Source organism: Apis florea, unplaced genomic scaffold, assembly GCF_048593485.1.
Source record: "Apis florea isolate Af1SG1 unplaced genomic scaffold, ASM4859348v1 contig_2492_pilon, whole genome shotgun sequence".
Classification (NCBI taxonomy): Eukaryota; Metazoa; Arthropoda; class Insecta; order Hymenoptera; family Apidae; genus Apis; species Apis florea.
Window position 1 is genome coordinate 5,739,352 of NW_028256593.1, and position 23,445 is coordinate 5,762,796.

A 23,445-nucleotide genomic window follows, 5' to 3' on the forward strand; every position below is an offset into this window, starting at 1 on the left:
CTGCTTGAGGAGCAATTATATATTGTATTATTCAAGAAATTATATGTATATTTGTAAAAACAGAAAAGAAAAATATGATATTAATGATATTAAGAATCACTTATATTTATAGCGCGCATTAGCTTGTAAAATCTGTAAAATAGATAGAATAAAAAAGAACTAATGTAAATAATGCGTTTGTATAGTAAATTAGTATATAATAATTATATAAATTAGTACATAATATTCTATTTCATGTTTTTATTAATATTTTTACGTTTTTCGATTGTACACAAATGCGTGTGTAAATACAGTAAATAAATTTTAATAAATATATATATATAAATTTTATAAATATATATATATATATATGTATATTATATATTTATTATAATATATATATATATATTAATTACACTTATATTTTTGTACTTAAATAGAAAAAATAAATAATTACGGAAAAGTTACAGGTAATTAATTAAAAATAAATCTAACAATTAATAATATATATTGTTTAATTATTGTTAGAATGCATTTTAGAATTATTTTGTATATAAAATAATAAGTGTCATATAAAATATGTAACAAAAGTTTTATTTTTTTATACATTTATACTACATATATAAAATAATACATGTTTTATTGTAAATATAAAAAAAATATAGAATTATTTCAGTCTTTAATGCCAAATAAGAATAATAATTTAATAGAATGTATTCAAGGCTTGTATAATGGCAGTGCGAGGTAAAAATCATTTTCACACATTATACATTGTACATATATATACAATAATTTTGAATTTCATTTACTAAATATTCTAAATGTTGTATGGCACAGTCTGATTATACACTGCAGGAACAGCATTACTTTATAAAAGTATTTAAAAATTGTAACTTATTGATTTTTATATTCTGATCGACTATTAAAAAAAATAAATAAATGCAATAAGTATGTTTCATACTCATAAAAATAAAAGAAAAATATTTTTTTATGAATATACTTTAAATATACTTAGATTATTTAATTATAATGTTCATTACTTTTTTGATTTTATTCTTCTTAGAAATAGTTTTGAATTTTTCTATCTATTTAGATTTTGTAATACAGAGTTTGATATGTCTTGTTATAAATGTGAAATTTTCGCAATTTACCTTTTATACATTATATTATATATATATAATATATATATATTTTTAGAGAACAAAACAATGTTAATTACAAATATAAAAATAATAATATAAAAAAATCTTCCTAAAACAACTTATATCTCAAAAACTAAAAATCATATACAACTTTTATACATTACAATTATTACAATATTTACAATATTTTATGATTAAATCTCTTACATTATAAAGTTAAGAGGCACAATGGTATACATTTTTTACAGAGATAATAATAAAAAGACTTAAATGTAAGTAATACTTTAAAAAAATGTATTAATGTTGCAAAAATTCAAGTATGACTTTAAATATAATTCAATAATATGAAATAAATTCTCATTTAAATCATCTTTAAATAAAAAATTTTAACTGAATTTAAATTTCTTCATTAAAAAATTATTTTCTTTTGAAAATTTTCAAAATATTAATTAACATTTAATTTATGAAATTTAATTATATTTAATTATAATAAAATTGTTCGCTTATATTATTTCAGTTAATATAAATAAATAAGAAATATTCATTATTTATTTTTTTCAATTTTGAATATTTTAAAAATAATTTTTTTTGTTCTTTATTTGTAACATATAAACATTTTAATAAAATAAATTTTCATTTTTTAAAAAATTTTTAAAAACCTACTAAAAATGTCATTTTTTAAAAAATAGAATATAAATAATTTCTAATATAATTCAAGGTACAGGAGAAGGAGGTGGTGGAAGTGGACTAAAATATGTAGAAGATCGTGAACTAGGAGAAGGAGGGCAACTAATTCCAGCATCACTTTGGTAAACAGACCTTGGAGTAGGGGGTGGAGGATAAGGTTCACTTTCATATCGATATCTTGCTGGATAATTGCTATCTGACTCATCGCAAACATCTGTACTGCACGGAGTTGGAGGTGGTGGTTGATTTATACTTTTATAATATCTATAAGGTTTATACCTAGATGCATTACTGCTTGAGCACCTCGTAGAATTGGCTGTTGTGGCAGGACTTGGAGGAGGATTTAATGTCTCTTGAGGATAACCTCCTGTGGAACTCCCTCGAGTTGAACTTGATGCACCTTAAATTAGAATATTTATTATTGTAATCTAAAAATATTTCTTATTTTAATTTTATATTTATATCATTTTAATATATTTTAATATATTTTAATATATATAAAAAAAATATACTTTAATTTTCTAATTCAAACATTTAAAAGTTTATATTTGAATGTTATAAAATCAATTTTTTATATTAAATTTTTAATAATTATTTATATTATGTATTTTTGTAAAAACTATAATATTTATATATTTTTGTAAAAATTATTCATAAAACTATTTATTTATTAATATTTATAAATAATTTATTTTTCAATAAATAAAACAAATTAAAATCTTACCAGTAATATGACTGCGATCATAACTTGATCCAATACTACTTCCATTTAACATTGACATTCTTACAGTTTCCATTCCTATTTTCAAATCTTTTCTACAATTTTTTTGTGCAAACATTGGTTTTGCTAATCTTGCAGGTTTTGGTGATAATGGATCTCCAGCTGAATCATGTAAAATATCAGGTAATTCTTCGTTATTTATAAATTTTCTTCTACAATAATAAAATCCAAAAGCAATTGCAGCAATTGTTGCAATCAATCCAATAGGTACAATAATAACATAAGTGATTTTTCCAGATTCTAATGAATTATTCTCTTGTCGGGGATTATTTGCTGGTGTACATGCAGATGCAAGTTCGTCACTTCCATCAGCACAATCCTCCCAACCATCACAAAGAGCAGAACCAGAAATACAAACACCATTACCTATGCATTGAAATTGATCTGGACGACAACAATGTGCTTCATCTAAACCATCATGACATTGAGTTGTTCCATCACACACCCAGGACATATCTACAAAAATTTAATAATATTTTATAATTTCATTCTTTTTAATTTATAATCGAAATAATTATTCAATTTTTTTACCAATGCAATGACCACTTTGACATTTAAATTGCTCACGATTACAAGTTGGACAACCTAATTCATCACTTCCATCAGGACAGTCAGTTTGACCATCACATTTCCATGTTGCAGGTATACAATCTTTTGTTACTGCAGAGCTAGGTGCAGCACAAGTAAAATGATCTGTTCCACAAGCTGGCGCAGCTCTACAAGTTTTTTCATCTTCGGATAAAACCAAAGATTTTGGACAAGAACATCTAAAAATAATATTTTTAACATAAATTTTTCTAATCATGAAATGCACAGTAACTATATTCAATTTTTATTAGTTTTCTTCATTTTTGTAATCTTATATACTTTCTTGATTTTATATTTTATTTAATGACTTTTATAAATTAAAAGACATACCTAGAAGAAACAGTTCCTATACAAAAATGTGAACATCCTCCAAAATCTCGAAAAGGACTGCAAATATGTGTTTTCATTATATCATCTTGTGGAGTATTTATTGTAATTAAATCTGTGAGTACTTTATTCATGATTGTTTTTCTTCCATTTCCAGATTTATTAATGCGCTCTAAACTAGATGTTTCTTTATCAAACCAATAAATAAAATCAAGAAAAACTGATAAATAAATAGTTGATCCTTGTCCAACAGGAGAAATTAGAATTCTTCTATTATTTCCATCAAAATCTGCATATTCAATTTGATTGCCATGTGCCCAATATACAATATTTGAAATTGTATCTACTGCAATGCTTGTTGGTTGTTCAAGATCTGTTGCTATTACAATTCTTTCTTTTCCATCCATTTTACTGCGCATAACTCTCATTTTTCTTCCTATATCTGTCCAAAAAAGAAATCTTTTTTCTGAATGTATAGCAATATTTCTTGGTTTTTCTCCATCACCTTTAACAACAACACCTAAAGCAGAAGCATTGTCAAGTTTTGTAACATTAATTGCATCATTTATGGCACATGACCAGAATAATAATCTTCCTAATGAATCTAAAGCAAGATCCACTGGATGTCCTGAATTTCCAGAAATCATTATACTTGAATGGGTTTTGTTTTCCAAAGTTTTTCTAATAGATAAAGTACGTCCATCTATCCAATAAATATGTTGAGTTATGGGATCAAATTCTATAGATCGTACATGTTTTAAACCTTGTATTCGTAGAACCACATCTGGGCAATCATTTGTATCAGGTAGAAAGCGAAATATTGCGTTACGCAAACTATACATCATAAAATTTTTCGGTGCTGTAATAAATATATACAGTTATTATAATAATAAAAAAATATATTTTTTTTTATTATCTTTAAAATTTTATTTTTAAAAAATAAATAATTTTTTAAATAATATAATATAATATTTACATTTATTATACTTAGTTTTAAACTAGATATTTAAAAATATTTAAAATATACAATTAAATATTTGTATTATTTTTTAATTATAATTAAAATTTTATAAATTTATACTAACCAATGCATGTTTTATTATCTTCTGCTAAATTGTAATGAGTAGGACATTCACATTTGAAAGAATTAGATATGCTTTCATTTTCTCCTGGTAAAGCAATACAAAGATGAGAGCAACTTCCATTTTTTGAAGCACAAGGATTCCATCCTGCTTGTCTAGAAGCATGAAAAACTAACAAGTCTGTCACAGATTCTAATTTATTATGTATCTTCTCTCTATTTGCTCCATTAGTTTTATTAGCTTTTTCTATATCACCTATTGATTATATGAATTATTTATTTAAAATTTATTTAAAATATTTATATATTTAGAAAAATACATATTTAATTTAAAATCGAAATTTATTTATACATGATAAAATGATTATTTTATTAATCAATATTTTATTTTTTTTTACCTGTATTCCAATCTGTCCAATAAATATAATCTTGATATTGAGTAATACTAAATGGATACACAATATTTTCTGTTATAATTGCATATCTTTTTCTTGTACGTAAATCAAAACTATCAACAGCTGGAGTATATAAATCTGCCCAATATAATTTTCGTGCTGAATGATCAATTGTTAGACCATTTGCTCTTCCAATATTGGAAAGTATTATTTCACGATGTGTACCATCCAAATATGATCTTTCTATATTTCCAGAATTTCCCCATTCTGTCCAATACATATGGCTGGAAAATATAAAATATTAAAAATTATATAAACATCTTATAAATATTTTATAAACATCTTTTATTATGTTATTCTATATATTCTAATTTCTAACTGTATATAAATGTTTTTTTTTAATAAATAAATAACATAATTAAATAATTAAATTAATTACTAATGATGTATTATATTTTTAATTTTATTAAAAAAAATAAATATAACATATATAAATATATTAAATATAAAAATAAAATATATAAATATATTATATATAAATATAATATATATATTAAAAAATCAATCAGTATAATTACCCTTTGCTAGGATCAAGAGCTAAACATCTTGGTTCAATAATATTATTCCAAATAAGAACTTTTCTGCTACAGCCTTCTAATCGAACCATTTCTATTCTTCGAGTTCCTGTATCACTCCAATATAAATTATGAGCAATCCAATCTATTGCTAAACCTTCAGGTGTTTCTAAACCAAGATCCACAACTCTTTCTATATCAGATCCATTTATAAAAGCTCTTGTAATTGTTTTCAATTTAACATCCGTCCAATAAATACGATTGTCTACAATGTTAAAATCTAAGGCGCTAATAAAAATAAAATACATCAATAAATATTTTCAATGATAGATTTTAATACAATTTTTTGTTCAAATGTATAAATGTAAATTTTACCTTGCATCTTTAACACCAGTTAATGGAATAATATTATCATTATTTGCATTTTCAATGCTAATTCTGCCAATGTTTTCTTTTCTTGCAAATAACATAAATGCATCTGGGACAACACAAGTCTTTTTATCTTTAGTTAATTCATATCCAATTTGACATGCACACACATATTTATTTCCTGGTCTGTTCAAACATAGATGACTACAACCTCCATTGCTTTTTACACAAGGATTTGTACCATTAACTTTTCCTAAATGCACTGCTTTTAAACCCATAACATTTGGAACTTGATCAACTATAACTTCTCTTTCACCACCTGTAAGTTTATGTGCTCTATCCACACTTCGTCTTTGCCAATCAGTCCAATATAAATAATCTCCTAATAAACTTAATCCAAAAAGATGTGGTAGATTGTCTGTGATTACTTCTCTTCTATTTGTACCATCCATATTACATACTTCGATCTTATCTGTTTTTGCATCACACCAATAAATTTTCCATCTTGCAAGATCTAAAGCAATTCCATTTGGCCAAACAATATCTTTATTTATTAAAAGAATACGTTCTGTTCCATCAAGATTACTTCGTTCTATTTTTGGACGTTTTTCATTCCAATCTGTCCAAAACATCCATCCTAATTCTGGAGCTAAAGCAATTGCTCTAGGTTCAATTAAATCTTCATTTATTAACACTTTTCTACTTGTACCATTTAATCTAGCTACTTCAATTCGATCTGTTCCTGTATCAGTCCAATAAAGATTCCGTGCCAACCAATCAACAGCTATTCCATCAGGATTCTTTACTTCTGTTGTTATAATATTTTCTTGATTAGAACCATCAAGAGAAGCTCTACGAATTGCACGAGCTTCTTCATCCGTCCAATAAAGCATTTCTTGCACAGGATCAAAATCAATTGCTATTGCATGTTTAATTCCTAATTTTATTAAAAAATTATAGTATGTATAAATTTTTTTAAAAAACAATTGATACATAAAATATTGAAGAATACCTGTTAATGGTAACACAAAGTTAGTATAATCTGGAGAATCTAAAGAAATTCGACAAATTTCATTTCTTTGAACTATTAATAACAATTCTTCTGGTCCTTCTGCACAAGTCAAATTATCCACTAATTTCACACCAGTAGGACATGCACAACTATATCCAGGTTCTGTCATACTAAGAAGACACAAATGTGAACAATTTCCATTATTTTTTTCACAAGGATGACTACCATATGGTTGTCTTTTAACATCCCATACTTCTATGTCACCAGGTATATATTCCCCATGTAATAATTCTCTAGGATGTGCTTGGTTTTGACGAACATCATATGAATGTACACACCATGTTTTCCAATCAGTCCAATATAATCTATGATCAAAAAATGTTACTGCAAAAGGGTAATCTAGTCCTTGTTCTATAACTTTTCTTCTGTTTTTTCCATAATAATCCATCACCGCGATAAATTTAAGTCTTCCATCTACCCAATAAACCAATTCATTTTCATAATCTACAGTTAAACCATTTGGCCAAAATATATCATCAGAAATGATTACTTCTCTTGTTGATGGATCTCCATTCATTGCAGCTCTTTCTATTTTAGGTACATCACCCCAATCAGTCCAAAATAATATACTTTTCATTGGAACAAGAGCAATAGCTCTTGGTTGATAAATATCTGTCCAAAAAAGAACTTTTCTATGATGTCCATCAATGCTAGTTACTTCTATTCTATTTTTTTCTCCATCTGTCCAATATAATTTTCCTGTATACCAATCACAAGCTAAACCATCAGGAGAAATTAAACTAGAATTTACTACAATTGTTTTTTCACCAGTATGAGTACCATTTGTTCGAATACATTGAATTATTTCTAAACCACTATCTGACCAACATACTAATTCATGCTCAAAATAAAAATCTAATGCTGCACCTTCTGAGAGATCTTTTATGACAGTAGTTACTTTGTTAGTACGAGAAGCATTAGCCATTCTAATATCTTTTTGTGTGACAAAGAGAAGAGTTGGTGTTCCTAAAAATAAAAATTCACATTATTAAAATTAAAAAGATTTATATAATTATTATAAAATTGCATAATAAAAAGTAAAAAATAAGATTTAAAATTATTATACATTAACATAAAAATCAATCAAATGAAAAATAAATTTTTATTAATACCAGAAATAAAATTATTAATTAATTAATCACTTAATTTTACAATTCCTTTAAGATTTAATATTAATTTCTTTCTATTATTTACTTTTCTATTATTTCTTTCTATATTTAAGTATTTATTATTTATTATTATAACATATTATAATAATATAATAAAATAGACTACAATTAGGAAATTATTATATTACATTATATATAAATGTAATGTTTCAATTTAAGATAAACCGTAACATAACCTCTATGATAAAATCATGTAAAAATAAAACAATAAACATTACTTACCATTAGAGAAAAGGACAAGTTTGAAAAAACATGCAGTTAGAATAATTATTAAACTGATAATATCCATTCTGTAAGGCAGAGAAGATCAACTGGCGACTCGCGAGCCGCATGCGGCTCCTTCTCCTACTTGCCTACTTCGTTGAGCCATAGAATCCCGAGCTCCTCAGCAGCCATTTGACTGTTTTGAGTCTGTTGTCTCGTTTCTAAGGATTGGACTCAAAAATATCACAATATGACTTGAATAAAATTTATTTGAAATATATTGCAATATATATTTGAATGAAATAATAAGTTAATTCAACTAATATATTATCTTTATTTTAACAATAACTTACAAAAAATGATTTTATATTACATGAAGATGATTTATATTTAAATATCAAATTTTATTAATTTTAAATAATTTTTTTTACTTCAATGTTTAATTTCTAAATAAAATAACAAATAATTCAAATTTTAACTTTTAACATTAAATTTTAATTTTAAATACTTACTACGTTCTGTATCGAAATTATAAACAATAAATATATGTATCCAAGCATGAAGCGATAGGGAAACAAACGGATTAGTTATTTAACAAATTTGTAAGTTTCTATGTCTTCATTCTTCGAACTCAAAACAGAAAAATTAATCAGGTCCAGACCTGTTGTAAGAGATTCAGGGCTGGTCCTTCAGCCAAGTATGTAAATTGAAGCAAGACGTCGAGAAAATGGCGGGAGTCCAGACTTGTCGATCAAAGTGAATTTAATTCTTCATTCTTATTTGTTTGTTTTCATATATATTTATAAAATATACTTACAGCATAGTTACAATTTAACATAATAAAAAACTAAAATGATCTTATACTAATTAATCCTATTAAATAAAACATATGTAAATAAAATTTCATTTTTCTGTCTAAATTAGTACATAACAAAATAACATTTAATATCTTATATATATTATCTTACATATATATATGTTATAATGTTAATTTTAAACAAAAAATACGCGAAATAAAAATTTAAGAAAGTTTGTAAAAATTTATTTAAAAAATTACAGGATAAAATTTTTATCTTTTTGTTTAAAAAATAATTATTTATAAGTTTCTAAAAAAAAATTATAATAACTAACATATAAAAATAAAAATATTTTTATCGAATAATTTTTAAATTATTTTATCAATATTTTTAAATTATTTATTTTATGTAAATTTATTTTATAATAATGTCTATATTTTAAGCATGATATGCTTTTTTTTTTTTTTAGTTAAATCACAAACTAGATATAAAAGTAAACCAATCATCTTATTTTCGTCTAAACTTAACTGCCATACCGACTTAGAAGTTTGACATTGATTTCAGCGTCCTCTGTTCATAAATAAAACAGCTAAGATGAAATAGTTATATAAAGTATGAATAAGAATTAAGTAGAGAAAGATATATATTCATGTATATTTGACAAATAGTTATTATTCGATGCAGAAAAATTTTTGTCAAGAAATTGAAATTGTGCTAAAATAAATTCAGTTGCCACAATTATACATTCTGTTGATAACGATGAAAGTGATATGAAAATGTGATAATAGATTCTACAGTTCAAAAATTTAGATTATAAAAATACGTTACATGATTATTCTATTTATTTATGGTCAAATTTAAGATAAGTAAAAAGATATTTATTGAGAATTACGGAATTTTATATTACGTCTTCTAAAATACCAACTTCAAAAAAATCAGAATTTTTCCTACGCCATCTACATTTTATTATGGCAATCCTAGATTTGGAGATGGCAATCCTCCAGATTTATTTTGAACTCGATTATTAAGAATGATATATTTAAAAAAATTTTTGTTTGTTTTGGGGAGAAAATTTAGCGCATCGCACATAAGACAAATCCATTTCATTAATATTTCATATATAATAACATATTTTATATATACTAAGAATATACTATTGAAATATAGCATTTTTTTTATAAAAAATTATTAGAAAATTAGAAACAAATAATTATATAATAATTTATAACAAACAATTTAATTTATAATATAAATAAAATAAAAAATAATATGAAAAGAGTCATACTATTTTCAAATGCAAATGATGAAATGATAACAAAGAGAAACGATTAAAACAAGAATTGATATTTTGGAAATTGAAATATAATAAAAAAAATTTAATGAAAATTTCATTAAAAAAATTGGGGATAAAATTATGTTCTTTCGAAGAAGAGAAAAAAAAATTCTTATCTTATAGGAAATTTCTTAAAATTTTATATAACCTAGTTATATTTTACTTATTTACATTATATTTACATTATAATTATTATTTTATTTTTAGTTTATTTTGTTACTTTTATTTTGTTAGCTATTTTTACTTTATATAATATTGAAATATATTATTTTAACATAGTTCAATTTTTATCATTTTTATCATTAATCGTTGAAATCTATTAATTGGGAAGATGTATATATATATCCATTTCCCGCGAAATGAACACAGATTTTTTAAAAAGATTAAAAAATGATCTACATAAATTTATTTTACAACGATCTTAAATCTTATATCTTATATGAACTGCAATTTAAGTTACTTTATAAATTGATGATAATAATTAACAAATTACAATCAATGAAAAGTTCTGTAATAAAATTTAAATTGTTTAAATATAAAACTAATCAACGAAAAATCATAATTGTGTTAAAGGATCTTATGTCATGTTGTATAATTGTGAAATGTTTTCTTTCGTTATACGTAAAGTACATGCATATAGATATGTAAGAATGTTGAACAGCATCGCATTGCATACAGATGACTTGAATTGTATAAACCAAATGATTTATAATATTAATTATTTCGATTCGAAAATTGATATATATATATACATATATATATATATTTAAATCGAATTTCACGTTAATCTCTCATTAATTACCGAGTGCTTATGTCCTTTTTTATATATGTGAATATATAAGATCATTTGCCTTCTTATTATTATTGTTTTATTATACTTATTATTATATTTTTTATTACATCAAGAGATTTACCAAGCTCGTAAAGAAAAAACGATAATATACAAACAAATAAATAAACTCAATGGAAGAGCGGGGCAAAAGCAATATAAAATCGAGAGTGTAAAACGAATATAAATTGAATCAATGAGAAATCTAAATGAAGGCAAAAGGCGTAGCAACGAAATCGAAATGCGGCGAAGATTGTTTCAATATTTTTCCTTGGAATCGGAAAGGATTTTGATTCCAATTTCGGAAGCGGACAACACTCGACTCTGGTCAACCGATGACCGGTGGACCAGAGCGAGACGGAAACGACTCTTGTTAACTCTGGCGACATATCAACCGAATGCAAGAGGCACGCGTGGGCGCGCGCGCGCGCGCTGCCGTTTCTATCGACCAGATTTTCGTCTCTCCTCCTCTCGTTTCCTCCTCCCGGTCGCGGCCTCCCTATGCATTCCGCTAGAATCCTAGCCGTGGCAACGCCTCGTCACTGCCTCGATCGTCTTCCGGGAATTACACCTAACTAACCGGTCTCCCACGTGGCCACGTGGAGAACACGAGGAAAACAAAATTGTACGATCTCCCCGCGCTCCTATCCGAACTGCGATTTTTTCCACTCGGTCCAAACCCACTCCGTCCCGTGTTTCAGATTCCATTCGGCTAACTTCCATTCGGCCAATTATATAAAATTGTCAACCTGTATATATGTATATACACGCACATAAAAATATATATATATATATATATATATTTATACGAAGATGAAGATTGAACAAATGCGGTAACGTGGCAAACGGTGATAGTGTTGGTGAATACGATCCCTTCTATATTTTTCGTACATGTCGTTCACGCGGGTTCATGTGATCGGTCTCGGTCCTCGATTCTCGTGCACAGATTGAACGGAAGGGTGTTTCGCCAGTTCGGCAGGAAAATTGGAGATGCGTCGAGTCTGATTCTTTCGGAGAGAGAAAAAAGAAAGGAAGAAAAGGGCGGAGAGATGGAAGCGGGATAAAGGGTGGTAAAGTGAGGAAGTGAGGAGAAATTTGACTCGACGACCACCACTGTTCCATTTAAAATGCATCGAAACGTCAGTTTCGTTACGTTCAAGTGCGCAAAATTGAAATCTTCCTGATGTTGGACGACGTATCGTATCGAAGCGTTTAGTGATCGGTTAAACTATGCCAAATTGAAAGATCGACGAATTATGCCGACGCACGTACAAATTATCATCAACTTCGTGTAAAGTCGATAACGGAGCGTTGCACAACTATCACAATATTGTGTTACAATACGCTTCGTATGTATGTTTCTAATTTTATTTTTCTTCTCTTTTGTTTTTTCTTTTTAAACCGAAAATATATTTGAAAAGTGCGGGGATGTGATTTTCGATCACTGTAATAAATGTCTCGCAACGTCTCTGACACGATTAATTAATGACAAGGAAAAAAAAAATTATGGGACTGAAAATTGTCGATTTTTAGATATGATAACAACAATAATGTTAATAATAACGAAATGTGTGTCAGAACTCGATCAGCTTAAAATATCAATAACGAGCGGTATCCACATTTTTTACTTTGCTCTTTATCCAAAGGAAATCTATAATATGTGAAGAATTTAGGTCGATCGTGTCGATAATCATCATATCGTATTGTTTCAAACAATTAAATCGACCGATAAAAATACTTTTGCCAATTTTTAATATCAGTTGATCACAAGACCACGCCTGAAATTTTATTATAATCCCGGGATTGGGATGGTGTAGGAGGAAAATTGGCGATAAAACAGTGGGTAAAATATATCAAGAATCCTGTGTGCAATTTCGTCAAACATGCCTGGACTTGGGATCATTTCGATAAAGGATGAGGGTGAAAGTGAAGGAAGCGAAGCTGTCAAAAAAATCGATCGGTAAGCCGAATAATTATTTTTATAATTTATACGTATACGTAACGAGAGATTTCAATTTTTCAATATCGTTGCGATTAAATTAACGATAATAATAAAAATAATAATAATATTCTCCCCGTTAATTCCTCTCTTTCTTTTTTTTTTTTTTTTTCATTTTCCTTACTCATCTCTTGACGAATTATTTCTAATTTCTAAGAATAAAAAAATAATTCAACAATTATTACATCACGTATATATAATTTCAAATGTTATAGTTCAAAAAGAAGACTTAGTCATAAGTTTCCATACATGTCACGGCGGGGGAACGATAACGATTTAAAATACCGTTTACACTAAAACATCAGATAATGCATACGCTAATACTTGCAGTATCTTTTAACCATTTGATATCGGCAAACGAAAAAGGTTCTCCTGGTATGTGCGATCAATCTCAAGACGAGGTAAGTCGCCGTTTCTCTCCTTTTTTCTCCTTTTTTCTCCATTATAAAACGGAAGGCATCATCTAGCTAGCTCTCGCGAATCAAAGGGAGTGAAATTTCTTAGAAATCCGCCCGTATGTTCGCATTTTGTTGCGTTGCGAATTCGTCCGTCAGATTCAAACAATTTCGTCTGTGCTGTTCACCTCGCGTTCCATAAATAGCGGCTGATCTTTTCGCAAACAACGATATTTATTTAATCAATCGTTCAAAATTTTTCCGAACGTGAAATGAAATCAAACGCGATTCAAAACTATTTGTAATTAATCAATAAATTCGAACGTGAAAAGTAAAATATTTCGCATTTCGTTTGTGAATAAAATCGAACTATTTATAATTACGATGTGTCTAATTACGATTCAAAACTGTTTGTAATTAATCAATGAATTCGAACGTGAAAAGTAAAATTTTTCGTAGAATTTTTGATCGACGATTGTTCCCCAAAAATTTCGATTTTTACAAGTAAAACAGTATACGCAATTGAAGTACCGGTTTTCTTTTAAGAAATTAACGAAAAAAGTGATAAATTGCGATAATTGTACAAATTTTGCAAACTGTTCGTGAATATTGTTCTCGAATCTTGATATTTACCATTGATAAGGATTTTATTATTTTACATGATTATATTAGATGATACGATACGTTCCAAAAAAAAAAAAAAAAAAGCAAGCGAACATACTAAATTATTTCGAACGATTTTACAATTAACGAACAATTCGCAAACATTTTATAACTATCACTATTTTCGCGAATATTCAATTCGTAATAACGATATTTGCGAATTCTCACTAATTAATCAATTTATCAATTTCTTACACAGGGATCGGTTGTGTTTACTTACATACATTTCTTATTCTCAGAACGCAAGATTTGTGAAAAAATATCGGGAATAGATAAGCAAACAGAGAACACATTTTTTTGTGAACGAACGAGCATTTTTTTTTTTTTTTTTTTTCTACAAAATTTGATTGAAGAAAATAAAAAAAAAATCGATCTTTTGAATGAAAATTAATTTAAAATCCTCGATAATAGCTACATCGATTCGAAATCGTTAAGCCACTTAATCGTATTCTCTTTAAGTTATATTTAATTTATTCACTCGATTTATTTCGACGATCCTTGAAATTGCGAGATCGTTAATAAACAAATAAAAATGTATCAGAAATAACATTTTCTATGTGTATACGTGTATCTCATATTTTAACATATAATATTTAAACATTTATATTAGCATTTATCTTTATCTTTTCTCTTTATAAAGGAAGTGTAAATAATATCTTTGCATTTTTTTTTTGTACGTCTATATTGACACAAGATAATATATTTATAGATTTTTAAATTAAATTTTGCTGATAATTTTCCAATTATTGGAATGATCCGATAAATTTTTCTTATCTTCTGGTTCTTCTAAGATTATTCAATTTTTGAAAAAGCATTCAAAGTAAATACATATGTTTTCAATTTTTATTATTCACACGATAAAGCTACATCTGTCTAAATTCTATCGAAAATGGGCGGAACGTATATATAAATTGTATTCGGTTGATTAATTATCTAAAACGATGATAATAATATCGATTCGTTAAAATAGCGAAGCGATAAATTTATCTCATAAATTATTATTTTACAATGAAAAATTTAAGAAAAATTCTTATCGATTATTATCGATCTAAAGAAAAAATTTTTATGTTCAGGTTGTGTTTCGTGGCAGCAAAAGAGTGCTAGATAATGAACATAGCACTTTCAATTTCGAATTCGATAATAAAATATACACGAGTCACTTACGGTTACGAAAATGGTTAATAGGATTGTTGATCTTCTTGCTCGTCTCGTTAATTGTGATCAATACGTTCAACACGGATCAATTTCGAGTGATACGGTACGGAGCCATTGTCAACGATAGTTCACAAGGTATTTAAAAAAAAATAAATAAATAAAACGATTTCTCTAGATAAAAGTTCATGTGTAAATATTTTTAATTTACGAACGTTCGATTTTTCGCAAATTATTCGACGGATATTGGAAAATTGTATTTCGAACGCTTGAGTTAAAAAAAAAAAAAAAAAAAAAATTATTTTTAAACATCTCGATAAACATGAATAACTTGTCAAACTTGATCAATGCCTTTTTTTCTTTATTTTCAGAAAATTACGTAGAATTGAAACCTTTCTTCGCTTCTATAACCAACTCTGGTTTCCTGGTTCGCAACAAAGGTTGCCGAATTCCAGATATGGATCCCTTCGATTCGGCGATCGTACAATTCATTCAAAGGGAGAAACCACTTGTCTGCGATCACGGAAATCATTTACCATTGATCGATTCAAACGACACTGCATTGCACGTGAATCCAGACGCGATCAACCATTTTTACAACAATTCGGAGGAGATCGATTGCTGTTGGCGCCCGTTCTGGCGAATGAAAAACGAGGATAACATTGTTACGTCAGTAAGACTGATCGTTCTATCTCTACACTACAATTTCCACCAGATTCGTGTCAATCTTTTTTTATCAACTCGTTTTCGTAATTCGAAAAATTCAAATATCGCCTCTCGTTTCGAGATTAAAGATAAAAAAATTCAATTAACGATCCAATTATTAATTCGAGTATATTCGATATTTACAGATATGGAAACGAGTGTTTCAAATTCAAAAACTCGACGATCGTGAACACCGAATTCGTGAAGGTGGAGTGTTCGCGCAATAACCAAGTGATATATAAGGATTATCACGCATTTGTGCCCCGTTTCCGATCGGTGGAAAAGAAATGCGAAAAAGCCAGAGCTGCCAATTCGAAAACTGAACATCTTAGCGTGTTAATGATCGGCCTCGACTCGGTTTCCAGATTAAATTTTCATAGAATGATGCCGAAAACTGTCCACATGTTGGAAGAGCTTGGAACGGTAGAATTGTTGGGCTACACCAAAGTGGCCGATAACACTTATCCGAATTTAGTACCTGTTCTGAGCGGGTTGTCCGCTAGCGAATTGCACGATTTGTGTTGGCAAAAGAAAGATAAAACGTTCGACGAGTGCCCCTTGATTTGGAAAAATTTTAGCGCGTCGGGTTATCGAACAGCTTTTGCCGAGGACGCTTGCGCCATGACCACGTTCAATTATTTGAAACGAGGCTTTCGAATTCAACCGACCGACTATTATCTCAGACCGTTCTGCATAGCGTCCGAGAAAGATATCGGCAATACGCACAAATTGAACGCGAATCTCTGCGTGGGGACCAGAAAAACGTACGACAATTTGTTAACCTACGCGAAGAAAATCGCCTCGCAATTCTCCGCGGATCCGTATTTCGCGATGATCTGGCAGGCTAGCTTGACCCACGATTTTTTCAATTATCCACAATTGGGCGACGAATCTTACTACAATTTGATAAGATATCTTTACAACGAACGATTGATGAACAAAACGGCACTGATAGTGATGAGCGATCATGGAATGAGATGGGGAAGCTTTCGACAGACTTACCAAGGTAGGATGGAGGATAGTCTTCCCTTCGTGTTTCTCGTATTGCCCCATTGGTGGAGAAAAAAATATCGAATGGCTTGGACAAATTTACGAAGAAATACGCGGAGCCTGACTACAGCTTTTGATTTGCACGAGACTTTGATGGATATAATGAATCTTGAAAATCTAGAAGAATCACGTCTTAAGACTCGTCTTTCAAGAACAATGTCGAAAGATAATAATTTGCCACGCGGGATCAGTTGGTTCTTGCCGATTCCTGACTATAGAACGTGTACCATGGCGGGTATTGCCAGCCATTGGTGTATGTGTCACAACAGTTACGACGTTTCTGCGCAGGACGAGAATCTTAGAGATAAAGCGATGTTTTTGGTCTCGGAGTTGAATAACATGCTGAAGAAATTCGTGCAATGCGCGATTTTGAAGCTGAAAGAAATTAAAGCTGCAAAAGCGTGGAGGGACGAGGATGAGCAAAGTCAACTCGTAGATTACACGATCACGGTTGAAACGGAACCTGGTAACGCGATATTCGAGGGCACGATACGGTACAGAAGCGAGAACAAGACTAACAAGTTGGTAGGATCGGTTAGCAGATTGAACGCATATGGGAAACAGAGTGCCTGTGTCGATGAATTCAATATGAGATTATATTGTTATTGTTTATAACTTTCAATTTTTTCGATATTTTTTATCATTTTTCTTTCTCTCTTTGAAGAACTTTCTCTTTAAGAAAAAAAAAAAAAAAAAAACGATTTTACTCAGGATTTCGGTAGTATTGAATGAAGTTAATACGGTAGCCAGTATACTGGTACAAAAAAAATCACACTGTGATAAGATACTTGCTTTAAATATGTAGTGATAATTCACGGCAATTTCGTGCTTAACAAATGAAGTGTCAACTAATGATAATATTATTATTTTTATTATTATCCGTTATTTTTTCCAAGATTTATTTTCGGTGAAAATTCGTTCGATGCCAAATCGTATTAAATATCGTTCAGTTGTTATTATTATTATTATTTATATTTTCATTCCTGTGCTTCCTCCCATGCTTTTTAAAGATTATACGATATTTATTTTTTAAAAATATCTATTAATTAAAAATTATTTATTAAAAGTTTTTTTGTTCTTTTTTCTTTTTTATGATCTTTCTCTAACCACTGTTCAGAGACTGTTTATTTCTTATACTAATTTAAATGATCGATGATCGATATCGATATTAGCACTATTGTTATTTGTTTTTTTATTTTCAGAATTATTTCATATCTCTTGATGATAATTATTATAATTATTGTTGTTGTTATCATTATTATTTCCTTATTACGCATAATATAAAATATACATTAGTAATTAATGCACAAATAAATAATAAATATAGTATAAGTGTATCTGATGCGGTGCAACGATATTATAGTGATATTATAGTGAATTCAAACCTAATTATGATAATATCGATATTAAAAAGGTGTTGATATTAACACGTTCAAGTATTTAAACACGTTAAGTGCCGCGCTTTCGGTGTGACTTTCCGTTCAAGCTATGATGCACATTGTCATTTGTTTAGAAATATCAGTGGCTTGAATGGAAAGTTCAATATAGGAATACATATATGAGTACATACAATGAGATTCACTCGCTTTTCAATATGTTAAAATTGTGTGCATTGTATGCATACTCTTGGTCTCTACTTCAATTATCCTATGAATGTATTATGTATTGCTAGGAAGGAAGTTCCCTGATGATTTTTCGATAGCTAAGAGTTAAAAAAAAATATTTTATATGTATCATATATTGCTGAAAAGAATGTGAGTCTAATTGGTTTCCGAATAGACAGAAACAATGATAAAAATAGATACGAGTATTGACCAAAAATCTTCTATCAATAAATTAGATAATTAGATATATTAATGATGCGTAATAATAAGCGAAAATGCAAAATACTATTTTTCCTTGCTTCTAATTCAAATACAACATTTTACAATATAACTTTCTAGCAATACGTAATATTCGTACGTAAGTATGAGATTTTAATTGTAAAATTTCCATTCTTTTATTTTAAATGGTTTATTAAAAAAAAAAAAGATAAATCTTTAAGCAAGGAGTATATTACGATTCCAAAAAATTAAAAATTATTTTTTCAATAAAATTATACATTTAAAAAAAATGTAATTAAACAAATATCATTTTTTACATCTTTCATATGATAAGTTTTACAAAATTCAAATTAAAATATCTTATAAACTATAATAAGTTTTTGTTAAAAATAGATTAATATCTTTTTATAAAGAACAATGTGCTGCATCGATTGATATTAAAAATTATATGATTCTGATTAAAAAAAAACAAAAAATTAGCTTCATATAACCTTTATATGTCTATAAAGAAATTATTAATATAAGGTTATGCCTTTTAAATTATGTTATTCATTCTTTATATAAATTAAAATACGATAAAGATTTTCATATTTGAAAAATTGTTTCTTTTTCTTTATGAAATATATTATCATATTTACACCTTTTTTTAATAAATTATTTATGACTATAATAATAAATACGGAAACAAGTATTACCACTTATGTACGATATAATTAAAGATAGAATTTTTTTGAGTTACAAGAATACTTTTTTTTTTACATTAGATTAAATTGCGAATGTTTTTAAATATATTTTTAAATATAATATATTAAATGTATTTTTATTAAATACACTGTGATCAACTTTTAGTTAAATTTAAAAAACAATCCTGTAATAACACATCAGGAGAATAGAGAAATCTTTACCATTTGATGATTTGATATTTTATTATTTTAGACCAATATTTTAATTATAGAAGATATATAACTTAAAGATAATTTAAATATAAATTTTTTGTAAGTAATTTTTTTTATAAATTTTAAAATTATTTTATAATTAATTTTATATATTGAATGACAAGTTAAAAACACTTGTTGAATAAAATTGATTTTGCTTTAAAAATATATAATAATTTATACATTTACAAGCTTTGAATTGAATTATTTTTTTTTTCCAATTTATAAAAGAAAATAAATCGCTATGTATTGCAATTTATTCATTTATGATTTTAAAAAAAATGAAAGTTTTATTAACAATATTTGTATTCATTCAATTTTTTTTGAAATTCTATTTAAATTTAAAGAAAATAATTTCATTTGATATACTTACATATATTTTTCAATAGTCTATATGTCATCAAAAAAATATTTCATGATTTCATTCAATAATACTTTCTTATAATTGTACATATCGTATTTATATATTTATATTTACTTGGAATTTAAACACAAAGATATAAAAATTTAAATGAATTCATTTAAAATTTTTGAACACTAATTTTTAATATAATAATTATAACGGATTGGTGATATATTTGAAACAGTCATATAAATTGAAACTAATAAAAAATATAAATATGTATATTAAAATTATGATAGAGATACAAAAATTATTATTTATCTATGATTTTTTTTTATAAGAGGATATTTAAGATTACTCAATAAAACAATATAGTATCTAATAAAAAAATTGTATTTTAATTTTTGTAAATGGAATATACACAAAGGTACTGAAAAAATCTTTGTAAAATATAATATAATGTATAATTTAATATAAAAAATTTTTTAATAAAAATCTGAAATGGAAGTTAAATAATTGAATAATTCTTATTTGTTATAGACGTTGGATGATGTTTTACATTTTATTGCAAATAATATCAATAGAAAAATTGTAATACAATATTTTGCTAGTTGTTATTAAATCATGATTAGTGAGTATGTCTCACTTTTTAAATGCAAAATTTTTTTATGTAAAACACTCGTACATTACCCACGCATATTAAACATAAAATAATTTATTTTGTTAAATAAAATGCTCAACCATTGCTGATGTTTATGTAAGTAATTGATAATAATGTACACATATATATATGACCAGTCTCTTATAATAAAAAAGGAAGTACATGTACTTGCAATGGTTATTGTGTTTACTACATGTATTCACTTCAACTGACTTAGCAATTGATTACCAAACCTGTTGGTATCCACTTTTTAAAGAAGTGAAAACACTACTTGGTGTAGATACACACAAGTCAACACACGCATTTTAGTTGTATGCACTTTTTATAATATCACCTTGTACATTTGTATTGCATTTAAAGTTCTTAACTTCCACTTATTCCATTATAAATTCGATTTACAGTGTCTTGTTGAAGTAGATTTTTTATTTCTGAAAACAAAAAAAAAAAAACAACAAAAAATCAACAATTGGAAAATTATATGCTTAATAATAATTTACCTTCTTTCTGTATATCTGTGAATTCCGTTTCTGGGAATGCAATATCAAATGTAATATACAAAGTGCCATGAAGATTGTTATTCTCATAATTAGGCATTCCTTCTCCTTTTTTCCTAATACGAGCTCCTGGTTTAGTTACTTTATCCCTTTGAATAGTCACTTTATGACCATCCAAATGTTCTATGTCCATTTTAAAACCTATTAAAGCATCTTGCATAGATATAGTAATATTTGTGTACAAATCATCACCGATTCTTTCAAAAACTGGATGTGGTTGTGTTCGTATCTTTAAAATTAAATCTCCAGGTTCTCCATCTAAATGTGGTTCACCTTCTGCTGTAAATTTAGTTTCTTGGCCATCTACCATTCCTGGTTCAACTTCAACCTCTAATATACGTTCCTCAGTAACAAATTTAACATTTGGACATTCTGAACAAACTGATTGTTGCATCATTTGAAATCTTCCATTTCCTAAATTGCGAGTAACTAATTCTTGTCTACAATTACATTTCCTTGTTCCTTTTGCAGCCTTCATAACTGGCTTATTTCTTGTTATCTAAAAGAAATACAATTTTTTTTTTTTTTTTTTACATACTCTAATTTTTTTAGGTAAATAAAAAATTTTACCTCTATGAAATTTCCACTATATAATTCTTCTAAAGTAACTACTAAATCCATTACAATATTAGAACCCTTAGGTGTTTCTTGCTGATGATGAGATTCTCCACCAAAATGAAAGCCAAAATCACCAAAAAAACTTGCAAATGGATCAGCATTATTCATCATACCATCTTTTTTTAAACATTCTTCTCCACATTTATCATACATTTCTCTCTTTTCATTATCTGATAATACTTCATAAGCTGCACCCAGATCTTGAAATTTTTGAGATGCATTTGGATCATCTTTATTTTTATCAGGATGTAATTCTTTTGCTAACTTTCTGTATGCCTTTTTTATTGCGTGTTGACTTGCTGTTGATGATATGCCTAAAATGGCATAAAAATCTCTTCTGCAAAAATTTCAATTCTTATTTAAAATTTATTACATATTATACAAATATGTGAAATTAAAATTTGAAATATTATTGAAATTATTCAATTTATTTATCAAATATCTATGTATGTATGTGTGTACTATTAGAAAAAGATATCGTGTAAATAATAAAAAAAATAATATCAATTAATAAAAATATTTAAAAATTCTATTATTTATTGCTTTTCAAAAAATTTATTGTAGGCGTTTCATATTAATAGCTTTTTTAAATAATTAACAAAACAAGAGGTTATAAAGTCATCATGTGGCAAATATTTTTACAAATATAAAAATAATAAATTTTATGAATAAAAAAAAAGTTTTTTTACGCACCCTGCTACAGTAAGAATCACACATATTATTAAATTTATGAAAAGAGACCAAATCAATTTTATCGCTGCCATTCTAGCAGACGTTACAACAAACATCGAAGCTTAGATGTGGGTATTCCTGATTGGTGCATCGAATTCAATTTATCCGATTTTGATCGACAATAAACGACTTTTTAGGCGAATACATATTTAGCGAAAATATTTAGATTTCACTAATATCAATTAAAAGTAATTAGTCAAATTTTTTCTTATATTTTAAAATTAATTTCATACAAATAAGATTTGAATAAATTTAATTTTTAATGTTTAATTTCATTCAACTTTCATTTTTATTGGTTAAATGAAATAAATATTAACATGCAACAGGTGGGACATTACATAAAATTATTTCATTTTGGAAAATTATTTAGTTATGGAATTAGTACTAAAAAAATATTTAATATTTATTTGATATTTATTTGATTTATTTGATTACCGTTAATAATTTAAATGCATATATATTCTAACTATAACGTGAAATAATCAAC

At 27.0% G+C, this 23,445-nt stretch overlaps 3 protein-coding genes across 7 annotated transcripts; 1 reads left to right on the forward strand and 2 right to left on the reverse strand.

Annotated features, from left to right (window-relative positions):
* Positions 1-552: 552 nt before the first annotated feature.
* On the reverse strand, positions 553-9,097 carry arr (low-density lipoprotein receptor-related protein 6). Of its 5 annotated transcripts, XM_086905687.1 has the most exons (12): positions 8,882-9,060; positions 8,388-8,602; positions 7,864-7,962; positions 6,937-7,608; positions 5,931-6,861; positions 5,559-5,843; positions 4,984-5,264; positions 4,590-4,841; positions 3,508-4,363; positions 3,121-3,356; positions 2,533-3,045; positions 553-2,208 (listed from the first exon to the last, which is right to left on the reverse strand). In XM_086905687.1, the coding sequence occupies exons 2-12, from the start codon at positions 8,452-8,454 to the stop codon at positions 1,835-1,837; spliced, it is 4,566 nt and encodes a 1,521-aa protein (XP_086761813.1). In that variant the 5' UTR covers positions 8,455-8,602; positions 8,882-9,060; the 3' UTR covers positions 553-1,834. The 5 variants fall into 5 exon arrangements, with proteins under 5 accessions (XP_086761813.1, XP_003695438.2, XP_086761812.1 ...); XM_003695390.4 differs by having other exon boundaries at positions 6,937-7,962; positions 8,882-9,097; XM_086905686.1 differs by having other exon boundaries at positions 6,937-7,962; positions 8,388-8,590; positions 8,882-9,082.
* Positions 9,098-11,829: 2,732 nt separating this feature from the next.
* On the forward strand, positions 11,830-18,358 carry LOC100870621 (uncharacterized). The gene is made up of 5 exons (XM_003695392.4): positions 11,830-13,288; positions 13,543-13,728; positions 15,459-15,675; positions 15,909-16,206; positions 16,389-18,358. Exons 2-5 carry the CDS (start codon positions 13,636-13,638, stop codon positions 17,905-17,907), a joined length of 2,127 nt encoding a protein of 708 aa, XP_003695440.2. The 5' UTR covers positions 11,830-13,288; positions 13,543-13,635; the 3' UTR covers positions 17,908-18,358.
* A 2,565-nt stretch (positions 18,359-20,923) lies between these two features.
* Positions 20,924-23,085, reverse strand: shv (DnaJ heat shock protein family member shriveled). Its single transcript, XM_086905692.1, has 4 exons — positions 22,920-23,085; positions 22,179-22,563; positions 21,552-22,107; positions 20,924-21,482 (listed from the first exon to the last, which is right to left on the reverse strand). The coding sequence occupies exons 1-4, from the start codon at positions 23,012-23,014 to the stop codon at positions 21,418-21,420; spliced, it is 1,101 nt and encodes a 366-aa protein (XP_086761818.1). The 5' UTR covers positions 23,015-23,085; the 3' UTR covers positions 20,924-21,417.
* Between the last annotated feature and the right edge of the window lie 360 nt (positions 23,086-23,445).

Bases quoted from the DNA above. Each gene is read 5' to 3' on its own strand.
- shv (XM_086905692.1), bottom strand. From the start codon at position 23,014: ATGTTTGTTGTAACGTCTGCTAGAATGGCAGCGATAAAATTGATTTGG. The intron at 22,108-22,178 runs GTAAAATTTTTT...TATTTCTTTTAG, and splicing joins ATAGTGGAAATTTCATAGAG to ATAACAAGAAATAAGCCAGT. The intron at 21,483-21,551 runs GTAAATTATTAT...TTTTGTTTTCAG, and splicing joins CACAGATATACAGAAAGAAG to AAATAAAAAATCTACTTCAA.
- arr (XM_003695390.4), bottom strand. From the start codon at position 8,454: ATGGATATTATCAGTTTAATAATTATTCTAACTGCATGTTTTTTCAAA. The intron at 6,862-6,936 runs GTATTCTTCAAT...TAATAAAATTAG, and splicing joins CTTTGTGTTACCATTAACAG to GAATTAAACATGCAATAGCA. The intron at 3,357-3,507 runs GTATGTCTTTTA...TATTATTTTTAG, and splicing joins ATAGGAACTGTTTCTTCTAG to ATGTTCTTGTCCAAAATCTT.
- LOC100870621 (XM_003695392.4), top strand. From the start codon at position 13,636: ATGCATACGCTAATACTTGCAGTATCTTTTAACCATTTGATATCGGCA. The intron at 15,676-15,908 runs GTATTTAAAAAA...CTTTATTTTCAG, and splicing joins TGTCAACGATAGTTCACAAG to AAAATTACGTAGAATTGAAA. The intron at 16,207-16,388 runs GTCAGTAAGACT...CGATATTTACAG, and splicing joins AACGAGGATAACATTGTTAC to ATATGGAAACGAGTGTTTCA.